At 42.8% G+C, this 25,013-nt stretch overlaps 1 protein-coding gene across 2 annotated transcripts in view; it reads right to left on the minus strand.

Annotated features, from left to right (window-relative positions):
* UBE2Q2 (ubiquitin conjugating enzyme E2 Q2) overlaps positions 1-25,013 on the minus strand; it is an 80,976-nt gene that overhangs the window by 23,436 nt on the left and 32,527 nt on the right. For both annotated transcript variants that reach the window (XM_065411501.1, XM_065411502.1), the window contains exons 3-5: positions 11,892-11,996; positions 7,808-7,864; positions 5,386-5,526 (exon numbers count right to left, since the gene is read on the minus strand). In XM_065411501.1, coding sequence (XP_065267573.1) covers positions 5,386-5,526; positions 7,808-7,864; positions 11,892-11,996 — 303 coding nt within the window. The remainder of the gene's footprint in view (positions 1-5,385; positions 5,527-7,807; positions 7,865-11,891; positions 11,997-25,013) is intronic.

The following is a 25,013-nucleotide window of genomic DNA, read 5'->3' on the forward strand; positions in this document are numbered from 1 at the left end:
AGCCACAATCCCAAAATCAAGGAAGGAGATCATACTGGTTAAAACCCGATCTGGTTTAGAGGGGAAGAGAAGGCAACTATAAAAAAATAATATAAAATATATCAAAACAGGTAGAAGAAAACGGAAGTTGATAGTAATGAATATAAATCAGAAGCTAGGAATTGTAGAAAGATTGATAAGGGAAGCAAAGAGACAAGGAGAAATCTAAGGTCAGAAGAGTTTAAAAAAAAAAATCCTTATTGTCCTTTAAGTATAACAGGAACAAAAAAAAAGTCATAAGAATGGTATTCGTCCACTGCTAGATGATTATGGTCCAATTACAACTAATAATGCAGAAAAGGGAGATGTTCAATAAATATGTCCACTATATGTAAATGATGGTTTCTCTGTAACTTGAAGTCTTTAAATCATGATTTGAGAACTTCAGTAACCTCAGCCAGAGGTTAGGGGTCTATTACAGGAGTGGGTGGGTGAGGAGGTCAGACTAAATGATCTAATCTTAAAGTCTAGGAGTCTGTGTAGTGATATAAAGTGGATAACACTTTCCATTCCACTAGTATCTCAGGAAGATGTTAAACAGCAGCTACTAAAGTTAGTTTAAAAATCAGCAGGTCCAGATCGCCAGCTTTTTCAATACTCTTGGATGCAAGTTGAGGCGCTTGCTTGGACCATTAATGCTGATTTTCAATAAGTTCCAGAAGACTGGAAGAAATCTAATGTTGGGGAAACAGGATGACCCAAAGTAATTATAGGCCTGTCAGTCTGACATTGATGCTGGGCAAGATAACAGAGCGGCTGATACAGGACTTGATTAATACAGAATTAAAAGGAAGGTGATATAATTAATGCCCATCAACGTGGGTTTATGGAAACTAGATATCATCAAACTCACTTGTTATCTTTTTTATGATATTACAAGTTTGGGTGATAAAATAGTATTAAATGAAACATACTTAGATTTGTGTAAGGCATTGACTTGGTACCACATGACATTTGACTAAAAGACTATAACTATATAAAATTAACATGGCACATATTAAATGGATTAAAAACTGGCAGCTGATACATTTCAAAATGTAACTGTAAACAGGGAATCAAACAGGTGCGATTCCAGTGGGATCCCACAAGGATTAGTTTTTGGCCCCATACTATTTAACATTTTTAATCGATGACCTGGAACAAAACGAAGTAACTAATAAAGTTTGCAGATGACACAAAAATTGGGGAGTAGTAAATAAGAGGACAGTGCACAGATGCAGAGCAATCTGGATCACTTGGTATTCTGGGCACAAAACCAATATGCATTTTAAATATGGCTAAATATAAATGCATACATCTAGGAACAAAATATAGGACATACAGTATTTACACAATGGGGGACTATTCTGGAAAGCAGTGACTCTGAAAAAGATTGAGGTCATGGTGTATAAACAACTGAACACAAGCTCCCAGCGCAATGCTGTGACCAAAAAGAACTAATGCAACCCTTGAATGCATGAACAGGGGAAACTCTAGCAGGAGTAGACAGGTTATTTAATCTCTATATTTGGCACTAATGTGACTGCTGATGGAATGCTGTGTCCAGTTCTGGTGTCCACCATTCAAGAAGCATGTTAAACAATTGGAGAGGTTACAGAGAAGAGCCATGAGAAAGATTAAAGGCTTAGAAAACATGCCTTATAGGGAAAGACTCAAAGAGCTCAAACTATTTTGCTTACAGAGAAGGTGAACTAATAGTCTACAAGTACCTACATGAGGAACAGATATTTAATAATATACTCTCCAATCTAACAGAGAAAGGTACAACATGATCCAATGGCTGGAAGTTGAAGCTAGACAAATTCTGATGGGAAATAATATGTATTTTTTTTAAACAGTGAAGGTAATTAACCACTGGAACAACTTACCAAGGATTGTAGCAGACTCTCCATCACTGACAATTTTTAAATCAAGATTGAATGTTTCTCTAAAAGATCTGCTCAGGGAATTATTTTGGGGAAGTTCTATGACCTATGTTATACAGGAGGTCAGACTAGATGATCATGATGGTGGTCCCTTCTGGCCTTGGAATCTATCAATCTATGAAAAAGAGCACAAAGCAACCAGTGAAACTCTGGATTCCAATACCCACTTGGTGCTGTGCTGACTGTCAGAAAGCCCTTACTAAATTAAACTGCAGAGAAACTTGAAACATAAAATACGGGTGGACTGGTACAGAGTTTTATTTGGGATCCCAAATAAAACTAGTTATAGTTATCATCTGCCTCCTCCTTGTAACATTAGAAATAATTTAATTTGAAGGTTTGATGGGTATTAAAAATGTGATTCCTTTTTCTAATTCCATATGTACTTGTTTGTTTTGCCATCCTCTGAAGAAGATAAAGTGAACAGTAATTGTGTAAAAACAAGGTAGGAATTTGGGATTTGCCTTTGTGCCTCAATGCACTGAGAGAATTCCCCATCATACTGTGCTATAAGAAAAGAAAGCCTAATGCCAAACAGTTTAGAGTCAAAGTTCATTTTTTCTTAGTATGTAGGGCACATTGCACACCATTTTAGAATCAACATTCTGCTATGGTTCCACCATCTGCTGTCTAGTAGTGCAGCAGTGGACATTAATGCAAGTATGAGATTAATTAATGCAAGTTCTCTTTTGCTCAGTGGTGGATCTGTAGCTTTCAGATCTCAACTCCGAAGGAACAAAAACTTTTAAGGCATTTAACCAGAACAGGAGCTACTATTTCTGGTGACCCACACAAATACTGTGGCTCCTTACAGGAGTTGAATACACCATTCCCTGGGCCCAGATGACCTTGCTGATGCTGGTGCATAAACAAGAGTGTGTTGGCATGAGAAAGAGCTATTATGTAAGTTGAAGCTGCAGCTGTGGAAAAAACAAAAACAAAAAACAAAAAAACCAGCAATGTTCGTTTCAGCTCCAAAAGAGAGAAAGAGAGAAGAGGAAAGCCAACGTTTGCCAAATGGAAGTACAAAATCTGTAAGGAAAGAAAATTCACAGCTTAACCATAAAGAATAAAATTAAAACTACAGGGCCTATTTTCAACTCCATTTAATTTCCACGGACAGAGTGACTGGATTGTGTCACCTCACACTGTTGTGCAAGTTTTTGTTTTTTTAATTACAATTATTGTACCATCATCATGAGATCATGAATTTTAGATATACATATTCCTTTAAGTGGTGTCTATCCTGAAGCTCTAAGTGGTTGTACACATTTTAAAAAAGTTTAAAAAAAGAAATCAAGCTTTAATGGTCAAGTCCTTAGATGGCAAAAGCAGAGTCCAGTTTGACTTGGTTTAAAGATCGAAAGTTAGGGATAACATTCTGAACTGCATAACTTTCTGACCCAAGAACCTGAAGTCAGGGTATGGGAATATAGAAGAATCACTCAACAAAAAGCACAGTGCCCTCCATTCAGCCACCCTATTTCCTTCAATCCACCACCTCAAGAAAAGCACAACTCTCAGAATGCTCCACCAGGCTTAACAAATTCAACCAGTGTCAGACTGATGCGGGGACAGGAGCAGTTCTAGTTGAGGAACCTTCATGGTGGATACCTTGCAACTTAATCACTCCATTTTGAAAAGCAGGGTGCAGTGCCTCCACTTATTTTAAACTGTGATGGTACTGAAAAGGAAGAAGCTGTCTCAAGTAGCCAGATCCTAAACTATCTAGGGCTTCATTGGTGTCACAGGCTAACAATCGCAAGAAAAATCTTAAAATAGAGCTGGATATGTCCCAGGCCCAGCTACTGAGATTATATTATTGGTTCCAGACATAAGCAGCACCACTTTTTGTCCAATATTTTCATTCTAGACAGATGACATGTCTCCAAATACTCACATCTACTGAAATACCAACAGCAAATTAAAGAGATTCTTTATAAGTGGGACAGTCATGATAAAGATTTAGGGACAACACAGATGGAGTAGGTAGAAGGTCCTCAAAAATCCCACTCAGAAAAGCATTGAAGATAAAATATAGTTGGTTCAGTATAGTATTTTATAGCAAGCATGCCGTGGTCTCTAATCTAATTTCCATTTCTTTAGCAGGAGTCTTGGTTCCAGGAATAGAAGGTTTCAAAAGCTGTTTTATTTGAATCACCTCAATTTAAAAAATCAAGAAAAAAAAAATATCTTGATTTAGAGATGTTATGCTAATTTTTAGTAAGAAAAGAAACTCCCCCATAAAAAGAACTGTCTATTTCATTAACGGGTCATAGAATTCCCTCCCAGAGTGAACCTGTGGGAGATGGAAGATTATTTGGCAGACAGTGTGATTCGCTACATGAAGTTCCCAAGCCTCTGAGGAGAGGATAGATGCTACAAGGCTAAGCAGTGCTTTTACTGCTATATTTTCTGGGGATATTTCTGCTGGCTTTCCAAAGGATGATACTGTAGATAACAACTGCTCCCAGTTCTGCCTCCTGAAAGTAATACCTACAACACTAACACCTCAACTGCACAGTGAGATTTCCACCATCAGAAAGAAGGAAGGTGTTTTGCAGCCTACAGCTTGCCTTCTGTGGTTATCAAATAGATTTTGCTAGTAGTCAAGCTTCTTTGATATACTCTGTGCCAAAGTGGAGAGGGTGATAGGACTCCACTTTTTTTTTTTAATTTTTAAATAAAGTACACAAATGGGTAAAAATACTTCAGAAAGTGTAAAACTGCAAGTACTGACTGCATTAGAGATTACTGTACTTTGCCTTTTGTATCTTTAAATGTTCTAAAGAGGTATGAGCAACAGCTCTCGCTTACAACCTAGCTGCTTCCTGTTGATCCTGCAGAGAAAACAGTCCTCCTATCAGAGGAGGCAAGTAGGAGACAGACTAGGGAGAAGGAAAACCAGCTAGCTAGATACCTCTGGCAAGAGACCTAAGAAATGTTATGAAGTGTGAAAAATGGATTTGGTGTAAGTTTTTTCACTCTCACCAGTGTGAAAGTTGTTTTTCAGCTGAAATGCCAGAAATTCTTTAATCTACCTTACAAAACAAATTCAATTTAAATTGGCATTTTCCAGCTCAGATGAAAGAGGGCACGCCATGGAGCACTTTGAAGTTGTCACAGTGCCTCTCTGGAATCCAGGCTTCGAGCAAAACCCCTTCAGAGCGAAGGATTTTGAGAAGACATTAGGGTAGTGATCAGTTCACTTTGGAGTTTTAGAAGTCTTTTACCAAACCAGCTTAACAGAGTTTAGCTTCTCCTCTTAAGTTTCATGGCTTGAGGCTTCTTTTCCTAATACATGGTAGAAGTCAGCTACAATGTTTGCATACACAGTAGCAACATTTATTTGCTAGATATATGTAGCACTGGGTTCTGCTGCAGTGTAAGTGTATTAAGTCCAATACCTAGGTACACTTACATTTAGGTGGTCTTGTCTTTGATTCTTTCTGATTTTTTCTAAAATTGCAAGGTTCTCTTTTTCAATGCCTTCATCCTCAGATTTCTTTCCATCAACAGGCTCTTCCTCCTTCATGTCATAGTGATCTAGGTCTTCAATGTCCTACAAGATGGAGGAAAATTCACTGAAACATATGAACAGTCCAGTTAGCACAAAAGATTGCTCTCCATGCTGGGGTTTCTGGGGCATAGATGGTGTACTGTGAAGAGTACCAAATTAGTCATCTTTTGATGCTACTTTTATTTTGCCTAGACTTTGCTATCACCATTAACAGGACATTCTCTTGTAATTTAGGGAGGCTGTGTGATTGTACACAAGGCCCACACTCATCTACACTTCTGCTGGCAGACTTTGGTGGCAAAAAGGCATCGCTGTGGGAAGGGGAGGTTGCAGTTTACCAGTCCACTGAGACAAGTAGAAAACAGGGGTCTAGAACACCTCTGAAGGGAGCAGAGGGAACGTGACCAGAGAAGCTGGAAATGAACCTGTCTAGAGCATCCTCTACAGAATCTTAATTGCAACTTTCCACTTCCACAGTAGTAAAAGTTTTACAATGGCTGAGTTTCTAATCCACATTTGGTGTTTGCCAAACATGAAAGACAGAAAAACAAAGTACATGTAGTTCACTATGTGAAGCTTTCATCTGAAAGAGGCCAGAGGGAGCATCTGCATTACATGGACGTTAAAAAGGACAGAGGGGGTGTATGTCACAGTTGAAGACATTAGACCTCAACTCAGATCTGGGTTCAGGTATCAGTTATACAGTCATTCTGACCTTGGACAAGTCATTTAACCTCTGTGTTTTTAAAAATAGTGGGGATAGTACTTCCCTACCTCAAAGGGTGTTGTGAAGCTAACATAATTATTTGTAAGTTGTTCAAGTACTAGGATTATGAGGGCCATGCAAATACTTAGATAGGTAAGAGTTCATAAGTTACTAAAAAGCAGTATTTGCTCTAGGGTTCTTGTCCAAGTTTTTCCCTCCTGCCACTGTTGTGCTTCATTTGTCCCCCTCAGATGACATCCTCATTGCTAAAAAGGAGGCTGAATTTCAGTAACGCAAGTATACAGGATGTAACATACTTTGGAATCCTTCAATACAAAATGAAGGGTTATTTCCCCAAGAGTCCAGACTGGGAGTATAAACTATATGCTGGAAACCTTGAGGTCGTCAGAGACTACCTGAAAACTAGGAAAGGTTTTAGAAGTGTCTTCACTTACTTGGTGCATTTGACAGCATTTTGTGTGCATTTCCCATCTATGAGGTTCTTTCAGATGAGAGAAACATTTTTAAAAGGATATAATCATAAGCAGTGCTCTGGTATAATACCCCAAATTATATGGTTTTAAAATCTGGACTAGCTTTCAAATGGATTATGTCTGACACTCATCTGTCTTCAGGGAAGCAATACATTGCTTCTATATAGCGAAGACAACCCTTTTGCCCAGTGTCATTTGTACAGAAATACGGGGTTGGTTAAAAGCAAGCAAGTTCTAAGACACTTCTAGAAATGCTCCAACACTAGTTAATTCTGATCTACCTAGTAGCTGGCCACAGCAGACTCCTTTAGAGTTATTCCATTCCACGAGGTACATATATTTAGGTTCTTTTTGAAAAAGTTGTATTAATTCTCTATTCCAAAAAACAAAGGGAACTGTATTTAATATCCTTTTTATTAAAAATATAAATTTTAAGCCTGAGCAGTTCTTGTCTAATAAAACCTTTATATTGTTTAAACACAGATATTTGCTTCTCTTTGAGCCATTCTAGCATATTAGGGAAGTAATTTGAGGTGGGAGTTGCATATATGAAGGAGCTTATTAAAATTAGTATCATGTTGCTATACAATCATATTACCCACTTAAAGTTTGGTCTCTGCCGTTTCACACTTTGCTCCACCTCTTCAATATATCTGAAGTTAAGTTTTTTTTAAATGGTTCAGCTGATTTATGAGAGTTAGTGAACAAATTTGCTCTCAACATGAAGCCTCAGTTCCAACTTGGGAAACTTTTTAAAACATAAACAAAGCCAGTTTATAAACTATTGGAAATAAGGGTTTACAATGCAAACTTGCTGATATGGCACAAGCTTTTTATATATTGTTCGGACAAACAATGAACAGATGTCCATGTTTCAACATCCAAGTACCTCATTCTCAGCAGAATACTTTGAGAAACTATATTTTCGTGCATGAAGGGTTATCTGAGAACGCCAGCAAAGCTTTGAACTTTTTGGTCAACGTTCATACGCAGCACTTTTCACAGGGCCATTTTTTGCCTAGAATATGTGCATTTTGTTTTCATTAGCAATCAAGGCAAGGATCGTGCAGCCTCTTGAACACAAACATCAGATTTACAGTATAACAAATTCTCATACACATACTTCACCCATATCTTCTTCCTCCTCCTCCTCTGACGTTACTTCTTCCGTTGTTCCATTCTGGAATACAAAATTAGGTTTCATGAATTGTATGGATTTTTTTTTTTTTTTTTGGCTTAGCATCACAGTAGCAGCTCTGGTACATATGACATTTACATTTACCAAGATTCACACAGGACTGCAGCTTAATCTAAATGGATCAAACAGAAAGGTGATGCATGCCTAGTCTTATTTACTCCATTACCAGGAAAAGTGGTACAGATATATTTCTGTGCAAAGTCCAAGTTAAAATGCTGCCATGCCATTATTAGTTTAGCTACTGTAACATTAAATCTAGCAAAGTGGGAGCTTAAAAAGGATATGATACAAGGATAGCTATTTAAAGACAGTGGTAACCTACTAAAATGAAATAGATGACTGTCATGACCTCAGAAAGCTATCTAGGTTTTCAGAACATTCAGGAGTCCACATGGATATTATGATGGCCTCAATTAAGTCATGAGCTAACTAAAATCTGTTGACTTCTATAGTAAATATAAATTGTACAACAATTATTGTAAGGTATTGACTATGTGGTTTAGTTCAAATTTGTAATGAATTGTCGCATATTATATGGAACAGCAAGTTGAATCAATTCTTCAGTAACTTGCTGTAGATTTTCTCAGGTTTGCCTCGAGCTTCCTGGTGTGAGCAGAACTATTCAGTGAATCTACTTCCTTTTATAATGATCTAGTAACTTACAAGTCCATCCCAGAGTGGAGTTTCCTTTTCCTTGTGTGTAACTGGGGAAAGACAGATTCACTATACAACTATAATCTTGCTCATTTTTGGTCACATTCCCGTTTAGTCATTACTATATTACTGTAAGTTATTTTACCACATGACAACTGTTTGCTGTTCTACAGGAGTTTAGAAGCCATGTTGTTATCTTAATACATACAACTAAAAGGAATATTCTCAGAGCCTATTACATATACTTAGGGCTCTACCAAATTCATGGCCATGAAAAATGCATCACGGACCGTGAAATCTGGTCTCCCCCCATGAAATCTGGTCTTTTGTGTGCTTTTACCCTACACTATACAGATTTCATGGGGGAGACCAGGGTTTCTCAAATTGGAGGCCCTGACACAAAAGGGAGTTGCAGGGATGGGTCGCAAGGTTATTTTAGAGGGGGTCACAGTATTGCCACCCTTATTTCTGCACTGCCTTCAGAGCTGGGCAGCCGGAGAGCAGCGGCTGTTGGCTGGGTGCCCAGTTCTGAAGTCAGCGCCCTGACAGCGGCAGCGCAGACGTAAGGGAGGCAATACCATACCATGCCACCCTTACGTCTGCGCTGCTGCCTTCAGAGCTGGGTGGCGGAGAGTGGCGGTTGCTGACTGAGGGCCCAGCTCCGCAGGCAGCAGCGCAGAAGTAAGGGTGGGAATACCATACCATGCCATTCTTACTTCTACACTGCTGCTGGCGGTGGCGCTGCCTTCAGAGCTGGGCTCCTGGCCAGCAGCCACCACTCTCCAGCTGTCCAGCTCTGAAGGCAGCACCACCACCAGCAGCAGTGCAGAAGTAAGGGTAACTGTACCGCAACCCCCCCTCCCCCACAACAACCTTGCAAGCCCTCCCCCCCCCCTCCAAAAAATCCTTTTTGGGTCAGGACCCCTACAATTACAACACCGTTACATTTCAGATTTAAATAGCTGAAAACACAAAAGGAGACAGCCATGTCAGATTTAGGCAAAGGCTCCATGAGATAGGACCAAGATGTTATGTGCAGTACATGGGGAAGTAGAAAAATGACTCAAGTTGTGGTGGGCAATAGTCAGACAGACAAAATTAATCCAAATTATTTAACAAAAAAAAGATTAGAATAGCTAAAGCAGAAGCCAGTTAGGCTGCCTAAGCAATTTGGCTATGGGGACCAGAAAGTGGAGTGGGTGAATTTTTGAAGCATCAGAGGAAAGAGCAACAGAATGGCACAGCCTGGATGTTTATGTATTTGGGTGGAGAAGGGAGGAGTTGAAAATTCCACGTAACAGCCCATGCTGACAGGGAGAATGGTGGGGTTAATTGTAACAAAGCATCTGGGAGGAAAGATACGCTCAGTTGCGGCCCTGGGGAGCCTGAGATAACAAAACCATCCAGGCAGAGATGTCTAAGACAGCTAGATATGACATCCAAAGTGGAGAAGTACACTTGAGTAGACAGGCCCATGTGAGTGGAGTCTCTCCGGGTTCTATTCTTGGACCCCTCTTCCAGAGAAGGAGATGCCGCCAAAGAAACCACTGACAAAGTGGCTGGAGAGGTAAGAGGAGAATCAGGAAAGAACAGTAATGAAAGCCAAGAAAAGGCAGGTTAAGAATCAATAGTATCAGAGGCACATGAGAGATCAAAGAGGACTGAACATAGGCCCCCTATGACAGCCAGAAAGAGAATGAGCGAGTGACATCAATTTCCATGAAATGGAGATGGTGGAAGGTAGATTACAGTAGATCCAGTGGTTTGAGGTGAGGAAGTTAATGCAGTGGTTGTAGGCAGACTGTTCAAGTTGAAAGATGAAGTAGAAGGGGGAGGCAATATATTAGTCAGAGTCAAATCTTTTGTTTTTAAGATGATGTGGCTTACCAAAGCTTATTTGACCCTTTCCATTCTGTGTACAAAGGAGACTTTTATGGTTTAAGATGAGAGGCTGGCTGTCAGAGGAGTATGAGTCGGAAGAGAATAGGTGAGAGATAAAGATCGGTGACTAGCAAGAGCAGGAGGGTAGGAATAAATGAAGATAACAAAATACAACTCTCTCCTTGAAGATGAAGAAGCATGTTAGACGAGAAGAGAGGACTGAGAAAGCAGTTGAAGATGGCAGACAGACAATGGATTCAATGAGGAAGTAGTAGAGTCATTTGGGGAGCTAGACAGTAATGGCAAAAGATAAAGGGAAAGTTTGCATTGGCAGAAGTTCTCTAGATTTTTCTCCAGAGATTTCAATGCCATGGGAGCCAATACGGGTCATGGTTGGAGCGAAGTACATTTGTGGAGAGGGGTAGCGGTGGCAGCAGTGCAGTGGGTGAAACTCAGATTGGGAGGACAGACTAGAGATGTGAAGGACAACAAGAACAGTGGAAAATTCAGAGATGTTGATGGTCTGAAAGTCACAAAAGAGAGTTGTGGGATGCTGATATATTGGCCTGAGATCAGGAATTCAGCAAGAGAGGTAATAGAGAGACCCGTGCTTAGTGAAGACTAGGTCCAAGGAATGGCTGTATTTTCATGTGACAGAGCTGAGTCAGGATTGAAGACTGAATGAGGTGGCGAGAGAGAAGGTAGAAGGCCAATGGGTCAGATGAGACAGTCAATATAATAATTAAAGTCACCATGGATAAGAGTAGATGACAGATGAAGAAGAGAGGGGAGCCAGGAGTTATGAGGCAGTAGATGACGGCTAAGTGGAAGGGGAACAGTGGAGTTAATTTTGACAGATGAGCCCAAAGAATGGCAAATAAATAGATAGGAGGAGAAGAAAACAAACAATAATAGAAAAGGCAATCACTATCAACATGCCTCTTGCTAGCTGCTTCAGGGCATGGGGTGATGGAGAAGGAATGTCCTTTGTTCACTGAGCACCTACTGATATATGCAGTAAAAGAATGAGTATAAAAATAGTTACTCAAAGTTGTTCCAGAAGCATGGGAAAAAAGTCAAACAATTGATGGAAAATATTCTACACGGGTATTTTGAGTCCCCAAACTAAAATCTTGGGCCAAGTTCACAACTGACAGTCCAGAGGTTGTACACATGAACACTTCCCCACAACCTCTCTCTCACTGGGAATTGGGGGGGGGGGGGAGAAGGGAGGGAAAGGGGAGCTGTACATTATTCTGTCAATGATAGAAAAGGTAAGTAAATCCTACAACAAAATTAAAAAGGAAGGACAGGTGCCTTAAGTTTTGGTATAAAGCAATAGCAATATAAAGCAGTGTGTCCAAACACTGGCTACTTTAAGATCATTCCTTTCCTTCTTGCTATATATAAATCTTGTTAGAATTAAAGAACAGGCTTTTAATTTCCATTAGATGTCTAGATCTTTTGGATTTACCTGTCCTGTTGGTAATGGCTGATCTAACATCTCAACATCTGGATGTTGAGGAAGGTTGTATAATCTGCAGAGGTCACATATCAATCGCTTCAGTTGTTGAAGAAGCTATAAAAATTAAAAGACAAGTTTTATTTTAACACAGTTTAACACATTTCCAAGTTTCTACACCGAAGATACTGAACATTCAGCCTGTCATTTTAACATGTAAGTACAGAACTAAGTCCACACAGTATTAAGTCCACAGAATGATAACACGAGTAATTAAGTTTCAGACACTCATTTCTCTATAATGATCACACTCCTATAAATTCCTAAATCAGGAAACCACCAACATGGCAAGTCAACAATGGAAACTGTAAAAGTTTTCTGGGTTTCACAGCTCAAGTATCAAATTTGTGCCAGCAATGTCCATGAAGCTGCTCTACCCTAAGAGCAGTGAAATGGATTACATCTCAAGAGGCACAATCTATCTCCCAGCTTCCTGTCTTGGAGAAGTATGCTTTTTAAATAGGAATGCAGCCTACTACCCCACAGCCTAGAGCCATGGCCTTACCCTTTTCCAACCCACTTTGGGGAAAACACACCCCTGGAGCAGTGGGAGATAGCAGTCCCAGCATAAGCAATGAGACTGGCCCTTGTGCAGGGATAAGAGGAAGAGTAATCTCCTCTCCTCACACCTGTCCTCCTGTAATAGGCTCAGGCATAATCTCGGCCCAAATTACTAGAACTATTGGATTCCAGTAGTTATTAATGTGCTATTGATTACTGTATCTTGCAATAAAGTTATAATATGTAAAATGAAGAGACTTCACATGGTCATGGTATCCACAGCATTGGCTGCAGAACTGGGGAGTGGGTGGTGCCACCGTGATCATGGTCTAACCACCTTTTGGCTGGGCCAAACCTTAGTGACAATGCGACTGGGTGGTGTTGCAACCAGGTACATTGATTGCCACACCACTCAGATTTGCACCAGGTCACAACACTCATTAAAATTCACAGGGGGCAGGTGTAGGTATTCATGGCTCATGTCAGGCTGCTGATGGTGGAGGAAGGGGAAGTGGAGGGTCAGGTGGGGGGAGGGGGAGACACGAAAAGGGAGGAGATCTATGCCTTTTCCCCACTTCCCTGCATAGAATAAATTCCTTTATTTCTGCATGTGAGGAATAGTGGCATTAATTTTGCCTCTTACCACTATACTTGAACTGTGCGCATGAATTCATTTCCATGATTACTAACATTCCAAACCTCTGAGCAACTCACAAACACTAAAAAAAAAAAAAAAAAAAAAACACTATCACACAATGTTTCCTTCCTTCCTTCCTCCTTTCCAAGCCCTCAAACAACATGAATTAGGCAAAGAAGCAGGGATTGCGGATTATATATTTGCTATATGATCAACAAGAACTATGCACTATAATACAGAAGATGAAGCCTGCAGATAGGGTTGCCAACCCTCCAGGATTGTCCTGGGGTCTCCAGGAATTAAGATAAATTTTTAATTAAAGATTACATCATGTGACAAAACCTCCAGGAATATGGCCAACCAAAGTGGCAACCCTACCTGCAGGAGCTGGAGATAAGGTACTAAGTTGCAGCCAGGCATAGGTCTCCCTTCTACAAGATATGAGGAAAAGTTTTCCTGCCACTTTCAGAGTGCAAAACAAGATATTGGTTTACACAGGTCTTCCTGCAGTAGAAGCAGCTATTTTTAGGCCAGAAAGCCCCAATTCCCTTTAAGTATTTCCCTTTAAGGAGGCAATCCAGCCTCATCAAGGGTGCAGAAGAGATAATCAGTCAGGACAATACAGATACTTCAATTAGTTTATTTTGGTGTTTAGATGCCCTGGTGATTAGTAATTACATTTCTTTACATCGCTAGTCCTGGAATTGGCAACCATTTTAAAGATACAAGGCCTTATGATTAGCTGAGCTAGATACACTTACTTTATCTCACTGGAGCTGAAAATCCAGGTTTTCCAATGGCATAAAGCACTTGTTTCTAGCTCAGACTAGTAGCAAGACAGTGATTTTTAGGGACCTCTTAGCTGACAGAAAAGCAGCTTTCAAAAAGTTTATAAAAAAATGTTATGAGTAATTATTTTCCCACTTTGTACCCCGATTTTCCTTAAAAAGGAAAGTTTCTTGCAGGCAGAAAGCTATGAATTACAGTACCAGTACATTAATAAAAAGTCTAAAATAGCTCTTTTGTATCTTACTTATGCCACACTTTCTAGGTCTCTGTGAGACTTGCAGGTCATCCTGACAACTCCTCATGAATAACATAGGTCATGCCAATAAAGCCTGTGTACTACCACCATACATCTAAAGGAAAACAGTGTGTGGTAGAAGATTTTAGCAACACAGCTGGGAAGACTGCACTCATCAGTTGTGCTATTTTTCTGTAGCTTTTTATTTATTTTCTAAAAGCAGCTGACACTTCTAGGTATTCTGAATGTTAAGAGTCCTAAGGAGATTGATTGGTGGGTGGAGTGCAGATGAGGCAGATGATAAATATCACATGGATGTCTCTACCACATGTGTATACAGGGCGAATCAGAGGGGGGCCCAGGAGAGCCATTCGGCCTGGGCCTCAAGCTCAAAGGGGGCCTCAAATTTAGACACTTGTTAATTTTTTGGCATTTGATAAGTTTCGCAACTTGTTTTTATGCGCATCCCTATCGGATCAAAATGTGACACACTCTCAGCTTAGAGCTGCAAATTTAAGCAAATAAGAGATGTGATTTGGTAAATGACAATTTTTTTGTTAACTGATATAGATTTTGTCATATTAATGAGTTAAAAATGTTCATAAATATTAATAAAAATATATCAGTTCTGATGGCACAAGATAAGATCACATGTCATTTTTTATTTTTATTATGGCTAGTGGCTTCAAAAGCTGGAAGTGGCCCAGGTCTCTCTGGACCTCTGAGAGGGCCTGTGTGTATATACACCTGGGAATAGAATAAAAGCACTAAAACTCAGGGATAAATGAGTCAACATTTAAAATTTTATTTTAAAAAGTGAATTTTATTGTAAGAGACCACTCCCCAGTAGGAGCATTTCTGAAGGCCCAATACCTGTAGTTAAACTTCTAAAGAATCTGGTCAGTTTTCACATGGCTAGCTATAGCTTCAGAGCACATGGACTTTTTAGGGCAATGTCCACACTACCAAATTATGTCAACCTAACTTACATCGGCATACAGCCACCGCAGTTATTAAATATCACTTGCTAAGTTCGTGCACGCACTTAGCTTCTTGTGTCAGTGGTGCACGTCCTCACCGGGAACGCTTGTATCGATTGTATTATCAGCGTTTGGCATTGTGAGACGAATCCTGAAAGCCAGTAACAATCGATGTAAGCAACGCAGTGTGTAAACTGAACAGTGTGTCGACCTTATTACATTGACCGTGACTCTACGCCGCTTGGAGGAAGTGGTGTTACTAAATCAGCATAGAAAAGCACTTACGTCAGCGGGAGCCAAATTTAACTGAAAACACTTCAACAGCAAGATCGATGCAAGGCAGCTTACGTTGACCTAATCCAGTAGTGTAGACAAAGATTTAGCTCTGCTATTACTAGTGGGGGTGGGGAACAAGCCTATGAGCAGCAGCATAGGGTGGGGTGTGATTGCAGAAAGGAGGAACAAAAGTCTTATTACTTCTGTCCTTGCTTCCCCCCCCCCCCCCCACACACACTTTTTAAAGAGAAATAAAGGGGATTACAAGAGAATAAAAAGCCACTTTCTGCCTCTCCCAATGGGATACAAGGATGAGAGAAGCTCCCACAGTCAGGGGTTGGAAGGGAGAAGGTTGCCACTCTCCTGCATCCAAGAGGATGAAGAGGAGTTCCTCCTTGCTTCCAGCAATTGAAGTGGAGCGCCTTGAAACAACTTCCAAATTATTTAATCCCTACTAGACAAGTGTGACATTGCACTTCATAGGTTTATGGAAATATGCTTATGAGTGTGAATATAATGTAACTGGAATATGCTTTACGCAAAAGGTCTCTTGTAAGGGGGAGGGATAGCTCAGTGGTTTGAGCATTGGCCTGCTAAACCCAGGGTTGTGAGTTCAATCCTTGAGGGGGCCATTTAGGGATCTGGGGCAAAAATCTGTCTGGGGATTGGTCCTGCTTTGAGCAGGGGGTTGGACTAGATGACCTCCTGAGGTCCCTTCCAACCTTGATAGTCTATGATTCTATCATTACAAAGCTTATAATCTACGGAGTGTGTTCATCCTATTTGTATGAATGTATCATTCTTGTATCTGAAGCAAAAATATGAAGTATTACTCTGAAGACCTATTGTAATTATGCAAAGTGTGGGCCATTAATGGTGGTTTAGAATCTTGATGGCTCCCATTGACTAGGACAATTGGTTGTAAATGGCTCTGTTTACTTGCAAGCCTTCCTGTGAGCCAGGCCGAGAAGAATGGAGGCTTGGGTCTCACAGGACATGTGACCATGCCACCTCGTACTGGAATCCATCTTAAACCTGGTGCTTTTCCATTTAGAAGGAGGGGTGGGAACCCAGAGAGACAAAAAGATTCCACCTTGTGCCAAAGATATAAAAAGGGTGTGGAAAAGAACAAAGGGTGCTGCCAATCATGAGAAATCCCCTAGTTACCACCTGAGCTGGAACTAACAAGAACTGTACCAGGGAAAGGATTGGGCCCAGACTAGGAAGGAGTCTAGTCTTTGAAAGAAGCTTATTGGAACATCTCTGAGAGTGAGATTTACCTGTATTCAGTTTCTTAATGTATTAGGCTTAGACGTGCGTGTTTTGTTTTATTTTGCTTGGTAACTTACTTTGTTCTGTCTGTTATTACTTAAAATCACTTAAATCCTACTTTTTATACTTAATAAAAATCACTTGTTTATTAGTAAACCCAGAGTAAGTGATTAATACTCGGGGGAGCAAACAGCTGTGCATCTCTCTCCATCAGTGTTATAGAGGGTCGACAATTTATGAGTTTACCCTACATAACCTTTATACAGAGTAAAACGGATCTATTTGGGGTTTGGATCCCATTGGGAGATGGATGTCTGGGTGCTGGAGATAGGTGACTTGCTGAGCAGTTTTTGGTTAAAGACTGCAGCTTTGGGGGTGTGGACCAGACCTGGGTCTGTGTTCCAGCAGATAGCGTGTCTGGCTCAACAAGGCAGGGTTCTGAAGTCCTAAGCTGACAAAGAAAACGGGCTCAGAGGTAGTTTCAGCACATCTGGTGACAGTCCCAAGGGGGTCTCTGTGACCGAACCCGTCACAAGAGCTACGGAAATAGTGTACAATAGGCGTCTCATCATGTGCTGCCCATAGACCCAGTTATCTCCTACCTTACCCCCTTCTTTCTGGATAGTACAAAATACTTAGCAATTCAATAACACATCCCCTCTGGAGCAGCTCAAATTCTGTCTCAACTGCCCTGTGAGGTATGCAAGTAACCTCATTTACGGAAAGCGAAACAGACATCAAGTAAAACTACTTGCTCTAGGTCACACAGAAAGGCTGCAGCAAAGCTGGGAACTGAACCCCAGTTGACATGTCAACCACAAGGCCATTCTTTCCTATCCAGTCTGGCTATTTCCAGGGTTTCCCTGCACCAATCTGTCTCAAACACTAGCTCCCCCTGCTAAGGGTCACCACCACCTTCCTTAAAACCAGCAAGGTTAGCAAGCCACAAATTCCCCAGCTGTCAGAACAATGTATAAAGATGCTGACCAATTTTGTACTATGACCTGCCTGAATGCTCAGTGCTAAATCAAAGGACGCTACAGAAGGGGGGTCTTACAGAATTCAGCACATGAGATGAAGCCATGGCAGAAATAAGTCAGCCTTACATACACAGCTTTAAAGAAGGTAACGATGGCTGGGCCATCAAGTGGCAGGAGAATTTACCTCGCCGGCTCCATCCATGGTAGGATGTTTTACTCTTCCCAAGACTAAACCTTGGATCAAAAAAGGCTTACAAAACCACACAGACCCTAGAAAAGGGAGGCATTATGTTTGGGTGAGCTGAAAGAGACTGGCCAGGATGTACCAGTGAAAAGACCGACAGACAGTCAGAGACAGGGAGAAGGCTGCAGGCAGTGTAAGCTGTTTCTCCCAACTCAGAGATGTGGAATAAGACAAACCTGCCTGAGATGGGCATAGAGGCTAAGTTTAGGCAAGGGACTACACTTATAAGTCTATTATTTTAAAATCCATTTTGGCCAAAATAAGCCAGGCTTTGTTTTGAAGAAGCTGTTTCGATCTCACAGCAAAATATGTACTATCACGGGCTCCCAAAGAATAAACCCTGGTGGACCTGCTGGTACCCAAGGGCCTGTAACCCAATCATGGTCAGTGTGGACAACTTGCAGAATTCCAATCAAGGAGAGGTAGAAGCCTGACACCTGTGTGTGTTTGGAGATGGGCGGGGAAAGAGATGCACTCAAAAAGCCATTTACAGGTTAGCAGTGACATTGATTCCAACAGGCTGGCAGCCTTTTCTTGCCAACAGATAGGTCATTAACATTTTCCCTGCTACATGCACTTGGTAGGAGTTGGAAATGAATAGTTCATAAAGTTTGATTTCGCTGGGCCACAGGGAACTTGTTTGTACCTTACCATGTTCATTTTTCTACCAGCAGCACAGGCATCAGAAAGATTACTACAACTTTGCATTCTGCCTCCTACTGCAGATGAGCTCTTCCCTTAAGAGTCCTTAATCTTTCTCAGGCCTGGCCTACACTACGAGTTTAGGTCGAATTTAGCAGCGTTAAATCGAATTAAGCCTGGAAACGTCCACACGACGAAGCCCTTTCTTTCGACTTAAAGGGCCCTTTAAACCGGTTTCTTTACTCCACCTCCGACGAGGGGATTAGCGATAAAATCGGCCTTTGTGGGTCGAATTTGGGGTAGTGTGGACGGAATTCGACATTATTGGCCTCCGGGAGCTATCCCACAGTGCTTCATTGTGACCGCTCTGGACAGCACTCTCAACTCAGATGCACTGACCAGGTAGACAGGAAAAGCCCCGCGAACTTTTGAATTTCATTTCCTGTTTGCCCAGCGTGGAGAGCACAGGTGACCACGCAGAGCTCATCAGCACAGGTAACCATGATGGAGTCCCAGGATCGCAAAAGAGCTCCAGCATGGACAGAACGGGAGGTACGGGATCTGCTCGCCATATGGGGAGATGAATCAGTGCTAGCTGAACTCCGTAGCAGTAAACGCAATGGCAAAATATTAGAAAAAAATCTCAAAGGCCATGAAGGACAGAGGCCATAACAGGGACGCACAGCAGTGCCGCGTGAAAATTAAGGAGCTAAGGCAAGCCTACCACAAAGCCAGAGAGGCAAACGGAAGGTCCGGGGCACAGCCGCAAACATGCCACTTCTACACAGAGCTGCATGCCATGCTAGGGGGTGCAGCCACCACTACCCCAACCGTGTGCTTTGACTCCATCAATGGAGAATCACGCAACAGGGAAGCGAGTTCGGGGTACGAGGAAGATGATGATGAAGACAATGAAGATAGCTCACAGCAAGGAAGCTGAGAAACCGGTTTCCCCAACAGCCAGGATATGTTTATACCCTGGACCTGGAACCAGTAACCCCCGAACTCACCCAAGGCGTGCTCCCAGACCCTGAGGGCACACAAGGGACCTCTGGTGAGTGTACCTTTGTAAATATTACACATGGTTTAAAAGCAAGCATGTTTACTGATTAATTTGCCCTGGCAATCGCGGCCAGTACAGCTACTGGAAAAGTCTGTTAACGTGTATGGGGATGGAGCGGAAATCCTCCAGGGACATCTCCAGAAAGCTCTCCTTCATGTACGCCCAAAGCCTTTGCAAAAGGTTTCTGGGGCAGGCTGCCTTATCCCGTCCGCCATGGTAGGACACTTTACCACGCCAGGCCAGTAGCACGTAGTCTGGAATCATTGCATAACAAAGCATGGCAGCATATGGTCCCCGTGTTTGCTGGCATGCAGACAAGATCCATTCCTTATCTCCCTTTGTTATCCTCAGGAGAGTGATATCATTCACGGTCACCTGGTTGAAATGGGGTGATTTTATTAAGGGGACATTCAGAGGTGCCCGTTCCTGCTCGGCTGAACAGAAATGTTCCCCCGCTGTTAGCCACACGGTAGGGGGGAGGGGTGAAGTGATCATCCCAGAGAATTGGGGGGGGGGGTAGTTGGGTTTGTGCTGCATGTTAACCCGGAAACTGCAGCCCCTCCTTTTACATTGCAAACCCATTTTAAATGGCCAACCCAAAGGGTGCTTGGTATGGGAAATGAGGGCGCTGCTGTTTGAAACCATTCCCACATGTTAAGAAGGTTAAAAAAGCCAAAAGACTGTGGCTTACCATGGCTGCCTGCAAGCCGAAATCTGTTGCCTGGCACTGCGTGAGTGATCTCTCACACCATATCAGCAGACCCTCAATATAAGAGGAAAAATGCAACCTTGTAACAAAAGCACATGTGCTGTGTAATGTGAACAGCAAAATTTAACGTGTAAGAGTGTACCCATTGTTCTCTAAAATGTGGGTTTTTTAACCACCTCTCCCTTCTCCTCCACCAGCTGCAAATGTTTCTCCTTCACAGAGGCTAGTGAAAATTAGAAGGAGAAAATGGCGGACTCGGGATGATATGTTCTCGGAGCTCCAGATGTCCTCCCACACTGACAGAGCACAGCAGAATGCGTGGAGGCAGTCAATGTCAGAGTGCAAAAAAGCATAATATGAACGAGAGGAGAGGTGGCGGGCTGAATCGCGGGCTGAAGAGAGCAAGTGGCGGGCTGAAGAGGATAGATGGTGTCAGCTTGCTGACAGAAGGCAAGAGTCGATGCTCCGTCTGCTGGAGCATCAAACTGATATGCTCCAGCGTATGGTTGAGCTGCAGGAAAGGCAGCAGGAGCAGAGACCGCCGCTACAGCCCCTGTATAACCAACAGCCCTCCTCCCCAAGTTCCATAGCCTCCTCACCCAGACGCCCAAGAACGCGGTGGGGGGGGGCCTCCAGCCACCCAGCCACTCCACCCCAGATGATTGCCCAAGCATCAGAAGGCTGGCCTTCAATAAGAGTTAAAGTTTTAAACTGCAGGGTGTCCTTGTCCTTCCCTACTCTCCCACCCCTCCCGGGCTACCTTGGCAGTTATCCCCCTAGTTGTGTGATGAATTAATAAAGAATGCATGAATGTGAAGTAACAATGACTTTATTGACTCTGCAATCGGTGCTCGAATGGGGGAGGGGAGGGTGGTTAGCTTACAGGGAAGTAGAGTGAACCGGGGGGGGGGGGGGAGGGTTCATCAAGGAGAAAAACAGAAGTTTCACACCGTAGCCTGGCCAGTCACAAAACTGGTTTTCAAAGCTTCTCTGATGCGCACCGCGCCCTGCTGTACTCTTCTAACCACCCTGGTGTCTGGCTGCGCGTAATCAGTGGCCAGGCGATTTGCCTCAACCTCCCACCCCGCCATAAATGTCTCCCCCTTACTCTCACAGATATTGTGGAGCGCACAGCAAGCAGCAACAATTGGAATATTGGCTTCGCTGAGGTCTATCCGAGTCAGTCAACTGCGCCAGCGCACTTTTAAACATCCAAATGCACATTCCACCACCATTCAGCACTTGCTCAGCCTATAGTTGAACAGGTCCTGACTCCTGTCCAGGCTGCCTGTGTACGGCTTCATGAGCCATGGCATTAAGGGGTAGGCTGGGTCCCCAAGGATCACGATAGGCATTTCAACATCCCCAACAGTTATTTTCTGGTCCGGGAAGGAAGTCCCTTCCTCCAGCTTTTGAAACAGACCAGAGTTCCTGAAGACGCGAGCATCATGTACCTTTCCCGGCCATCCCACGTTGATGTTGGTGAAACGTCCCTTGTGATCCACCAGGACTTGCAGCAGCATTGAAAAGTACCCCTTGTGGTTTATGTACTCAGTGGCTTGGTGCTCTGGTGACAAGATAGGGATATGGGTTCCGTCTATCGCCCCACCACAGTTTGGGAATCCCATTGCAGCAAAGCCATCCACTATGACCTGCACGATTCCCAGAGTCACTACCGTTGATATCAGCAGGTCTTTGATTGCGTTGGCTACTTGGATCACAGCAGCCCCCACAGTAGATTTGCCCACTCCAAATTGATTTCCGACTGACCGGTAGCTGTCTGGCGTTGCAAGCTTCCACAGGGCTATCGCCACTCGCTTCTCAACTGTGAGGGCTGCTCTCATCCTGGTATTCTGGCGCTTCAGGGCAGGGGAAAGCAAGTCAAAGTTCCATGAAAGTGCCCATACGCATGCGAAAGTTTCGCAGCCACTGGGAATCGTCCCACACCTGCAACACGATGCGGTCCCACCAGTCTGTGCTTGTTTCCCGGGCCCAGAATCAGCGTTCCATGCCATGAACCTGCCCCAGTAACAGCATGATTTGCACATTGCTGGGGCCTGTACTTTGTGAGAGGTCTATGTCCATGTCAATTTCCTCATCACTCTCGTCGCTGCGCTGCAATCGCCTCCTCGCCTGGTTTTGCTTTGGCACGTTCTGGCTCTGCATATACTCCAGGACAATGCGCGTGGTGTTCATAGTGCTCATAATTGCTGCGGTGATCTGAGCGGGCTCCATGATCCCAGTGCTATGGTGTCTGGGCTGAAAAAAGGTGCGAAACTATTGTCTGACGGAGGGACGGGCAAGTGACGACATGGCTTACAGGGAATTAAAATCAACAAAGGTGGCTGTGCATCAGGGAGAAACACAAACAACTATCACACAGAATGGCCCCCCCAAAGATTGAACTCAAAACCCTGGGTTTAGCAGGCCGTTGATTTCACGGAGGGAGGGAGGGAGGGAGGGGGAAGCAAATGAATACAGAACAAATCTGGTCCATCTGTTTTTTACATCTTAAGCTGGCAGCAGACGGTCCAGCATGACTGATAGCCATCGGCATCTTCTGGGTGCTTGACAGAAAATGCTGTATTACGACTGCTAGCCATCATCGTCAAGACGGTTCAATAGGACTACCAGCAGGACTGAGTCTCCAGGAGACAAAACATGTCTGCCCAGGTGCCTCTGATTGAACTCACTGAGGAATATGACGATGACGGCTACCAGTCATACTGCACAGTCTACTGCCAAAAGGCAATTAGCTGCTGCTGTGTAGCAATGCAGTACCACGTCTGCCGGCACCCAGATGACATATGGTGACGGTGAGCTGAGCGGGCTCCATGCTTGCTGTGGTATGTTGTCTGCACAGGTAACCCAGGTAAAAAGGCACGAATCGATTGTCTGCCGTTGCTCTGACGGAGGGGGAGGGGCCTGACGACATGTACCCAGAACCCCCCGCAACACTGTTTTTGCATCATCAGGCATTGGGATCTCAACCCAGAATTCCAATGGGTGGCGGAGACTGTGGGAACTGTGGGATAGCTATCCACAGTGCAACGCTCCGCAAGTCGACGCTAGCCTCGGTACTGTGGACGCGGTCCGCTGACTTAATGCACTTAGAGCATTTTATGTGGGGACACACACAATCGACTGTATAAAACCGATTTCTATAAAACCGGCTTTTATAAATTTGACCAAATTTCGTAGTGTAGACATACCCTCACAAATGAGGCAGCTCAGACCATCATGACTGAAGGACAGAGATCTCTTGTGATTAACCCCCCCCCCCCCCCCCCCCGTGTTCTGTTTCAAGGGCTTGAGAAGACGACAGAAAAATCAGCCACTATTCCAGAAGGAATGCAGCTACTTCTGAAAGGTGTTGGAATCAGACAATTGTTTTAATTGGTATTAACCAGTAAGCAGCACAAATGGTTGTACTAATGCTCTGACAAGTCTAAGAGGAAACACCCAGTTAACAGCTCAAAACCAAAGAGGAAGCTGTATTCTGAGAGCCTTCCCTGGTAACACACACTTATGAGAAACTCTGGCCACAGTCAGATACCTTCCCCTCACTCCCTCTGCCCCAAACTGCTCCTCTGAAACAATCATTGTCAGTTTTCCTCCTGCGCTATTCTGGCTACCATGTCAAGCCATTTTTCAGGTGAGAGAATGTATCTTCCAGTCTATCATCTGCTTTGTCCAAGTCAATCTATGTTTAGTGTCAGTTTTTTTGTTTGTTTCTGGTGGGGTTTGTTTGTTTTTTAAAATGTATTGCTTCCAAATTCTCAGAAAATCTGGGCTAGATCTTCTAGATCCAGGCTATCCAAGAAAGATGCAATCTCTAAGCCAGAATACCAGTGATTCTTGTGTATCAGATTCCTCTTCCCTGTAAGGTATCTGAGTACTGTCTAGATTTGACAAGCCAGAGAATCTTCAGGAGAGAGGTGCCATAACAGGATGACTTAGAAGTTCTTGGAGGGCTATGACCATGGCTGAGGAGAGACCTACCCACCCCAACTTGTGCACCATTTTAATGGCAACTTCAGTTGTAGGCTGACTGAGACACCTCTCATCTCTCAATACCTGACTGTTTATCCGAATATTAAACTTACCAAGAAAATCTACTTTTGTTCTTTTAGCAGAATCTTACATCAAAAAAGATTCTGCAGGAGGGCAGAAGGACATTGTGTTTTTAGGAAAACATCCTAAACACCACAGGAGAACTGTGAAATAGTCTTGCACACACCTGAGTTATATCATGGTAACTGAGTAACTCCAAATAGAGCTATGAAATTATTTATACCCCTCAGGGATTCTGCGAACTTGTTCTTGCAGTTGCTGTGATGGTGTTATAGTTCCAAGAGGTGTTTAGACATTGTTTTCAATTTCCTGTATTCACATTTTATGAATATGACAAGTTTTATTTAACTCTGGCCCACACAAGAGGCCCTTTTATACATTCTTTAGAGATTTTTCCATTACAGCACAAAGGCACAAGGAATTTTAGAGATCCTTAATTGTAAAATTAATGTATTCCCTGGCTCCACTGTGAAGCATAGTGCCTTTGACCACCTAGGAAACACACTGGATAAAAGAATACATAGCAATGCAGCAATAAGTGCTAGCCTTCCACTCTAGGAAATAGGCAGAGAACATGATGGGGAGGGACAGCATGAAGGGGAAGAGGGAGAAAAAAGTAGAAAATATCTTGCTTCATATATGTCACACTATTTAGAGAAACAGCAACTCTTA

This window comes from Emys orbicularis, chromosome 10 (assembly GCF_028017835.1).
Source record: "Emys orbicularis isolate rEmyOrb1 chromosome 10, rEmyOrb1.hap1, whole genome shotgun sequence".
Classification (NCBI taxonomy): Eukaryota; Metazoa; Chordata; order Testudines; family Emydidae; genus Emys; species Emys orbicularis.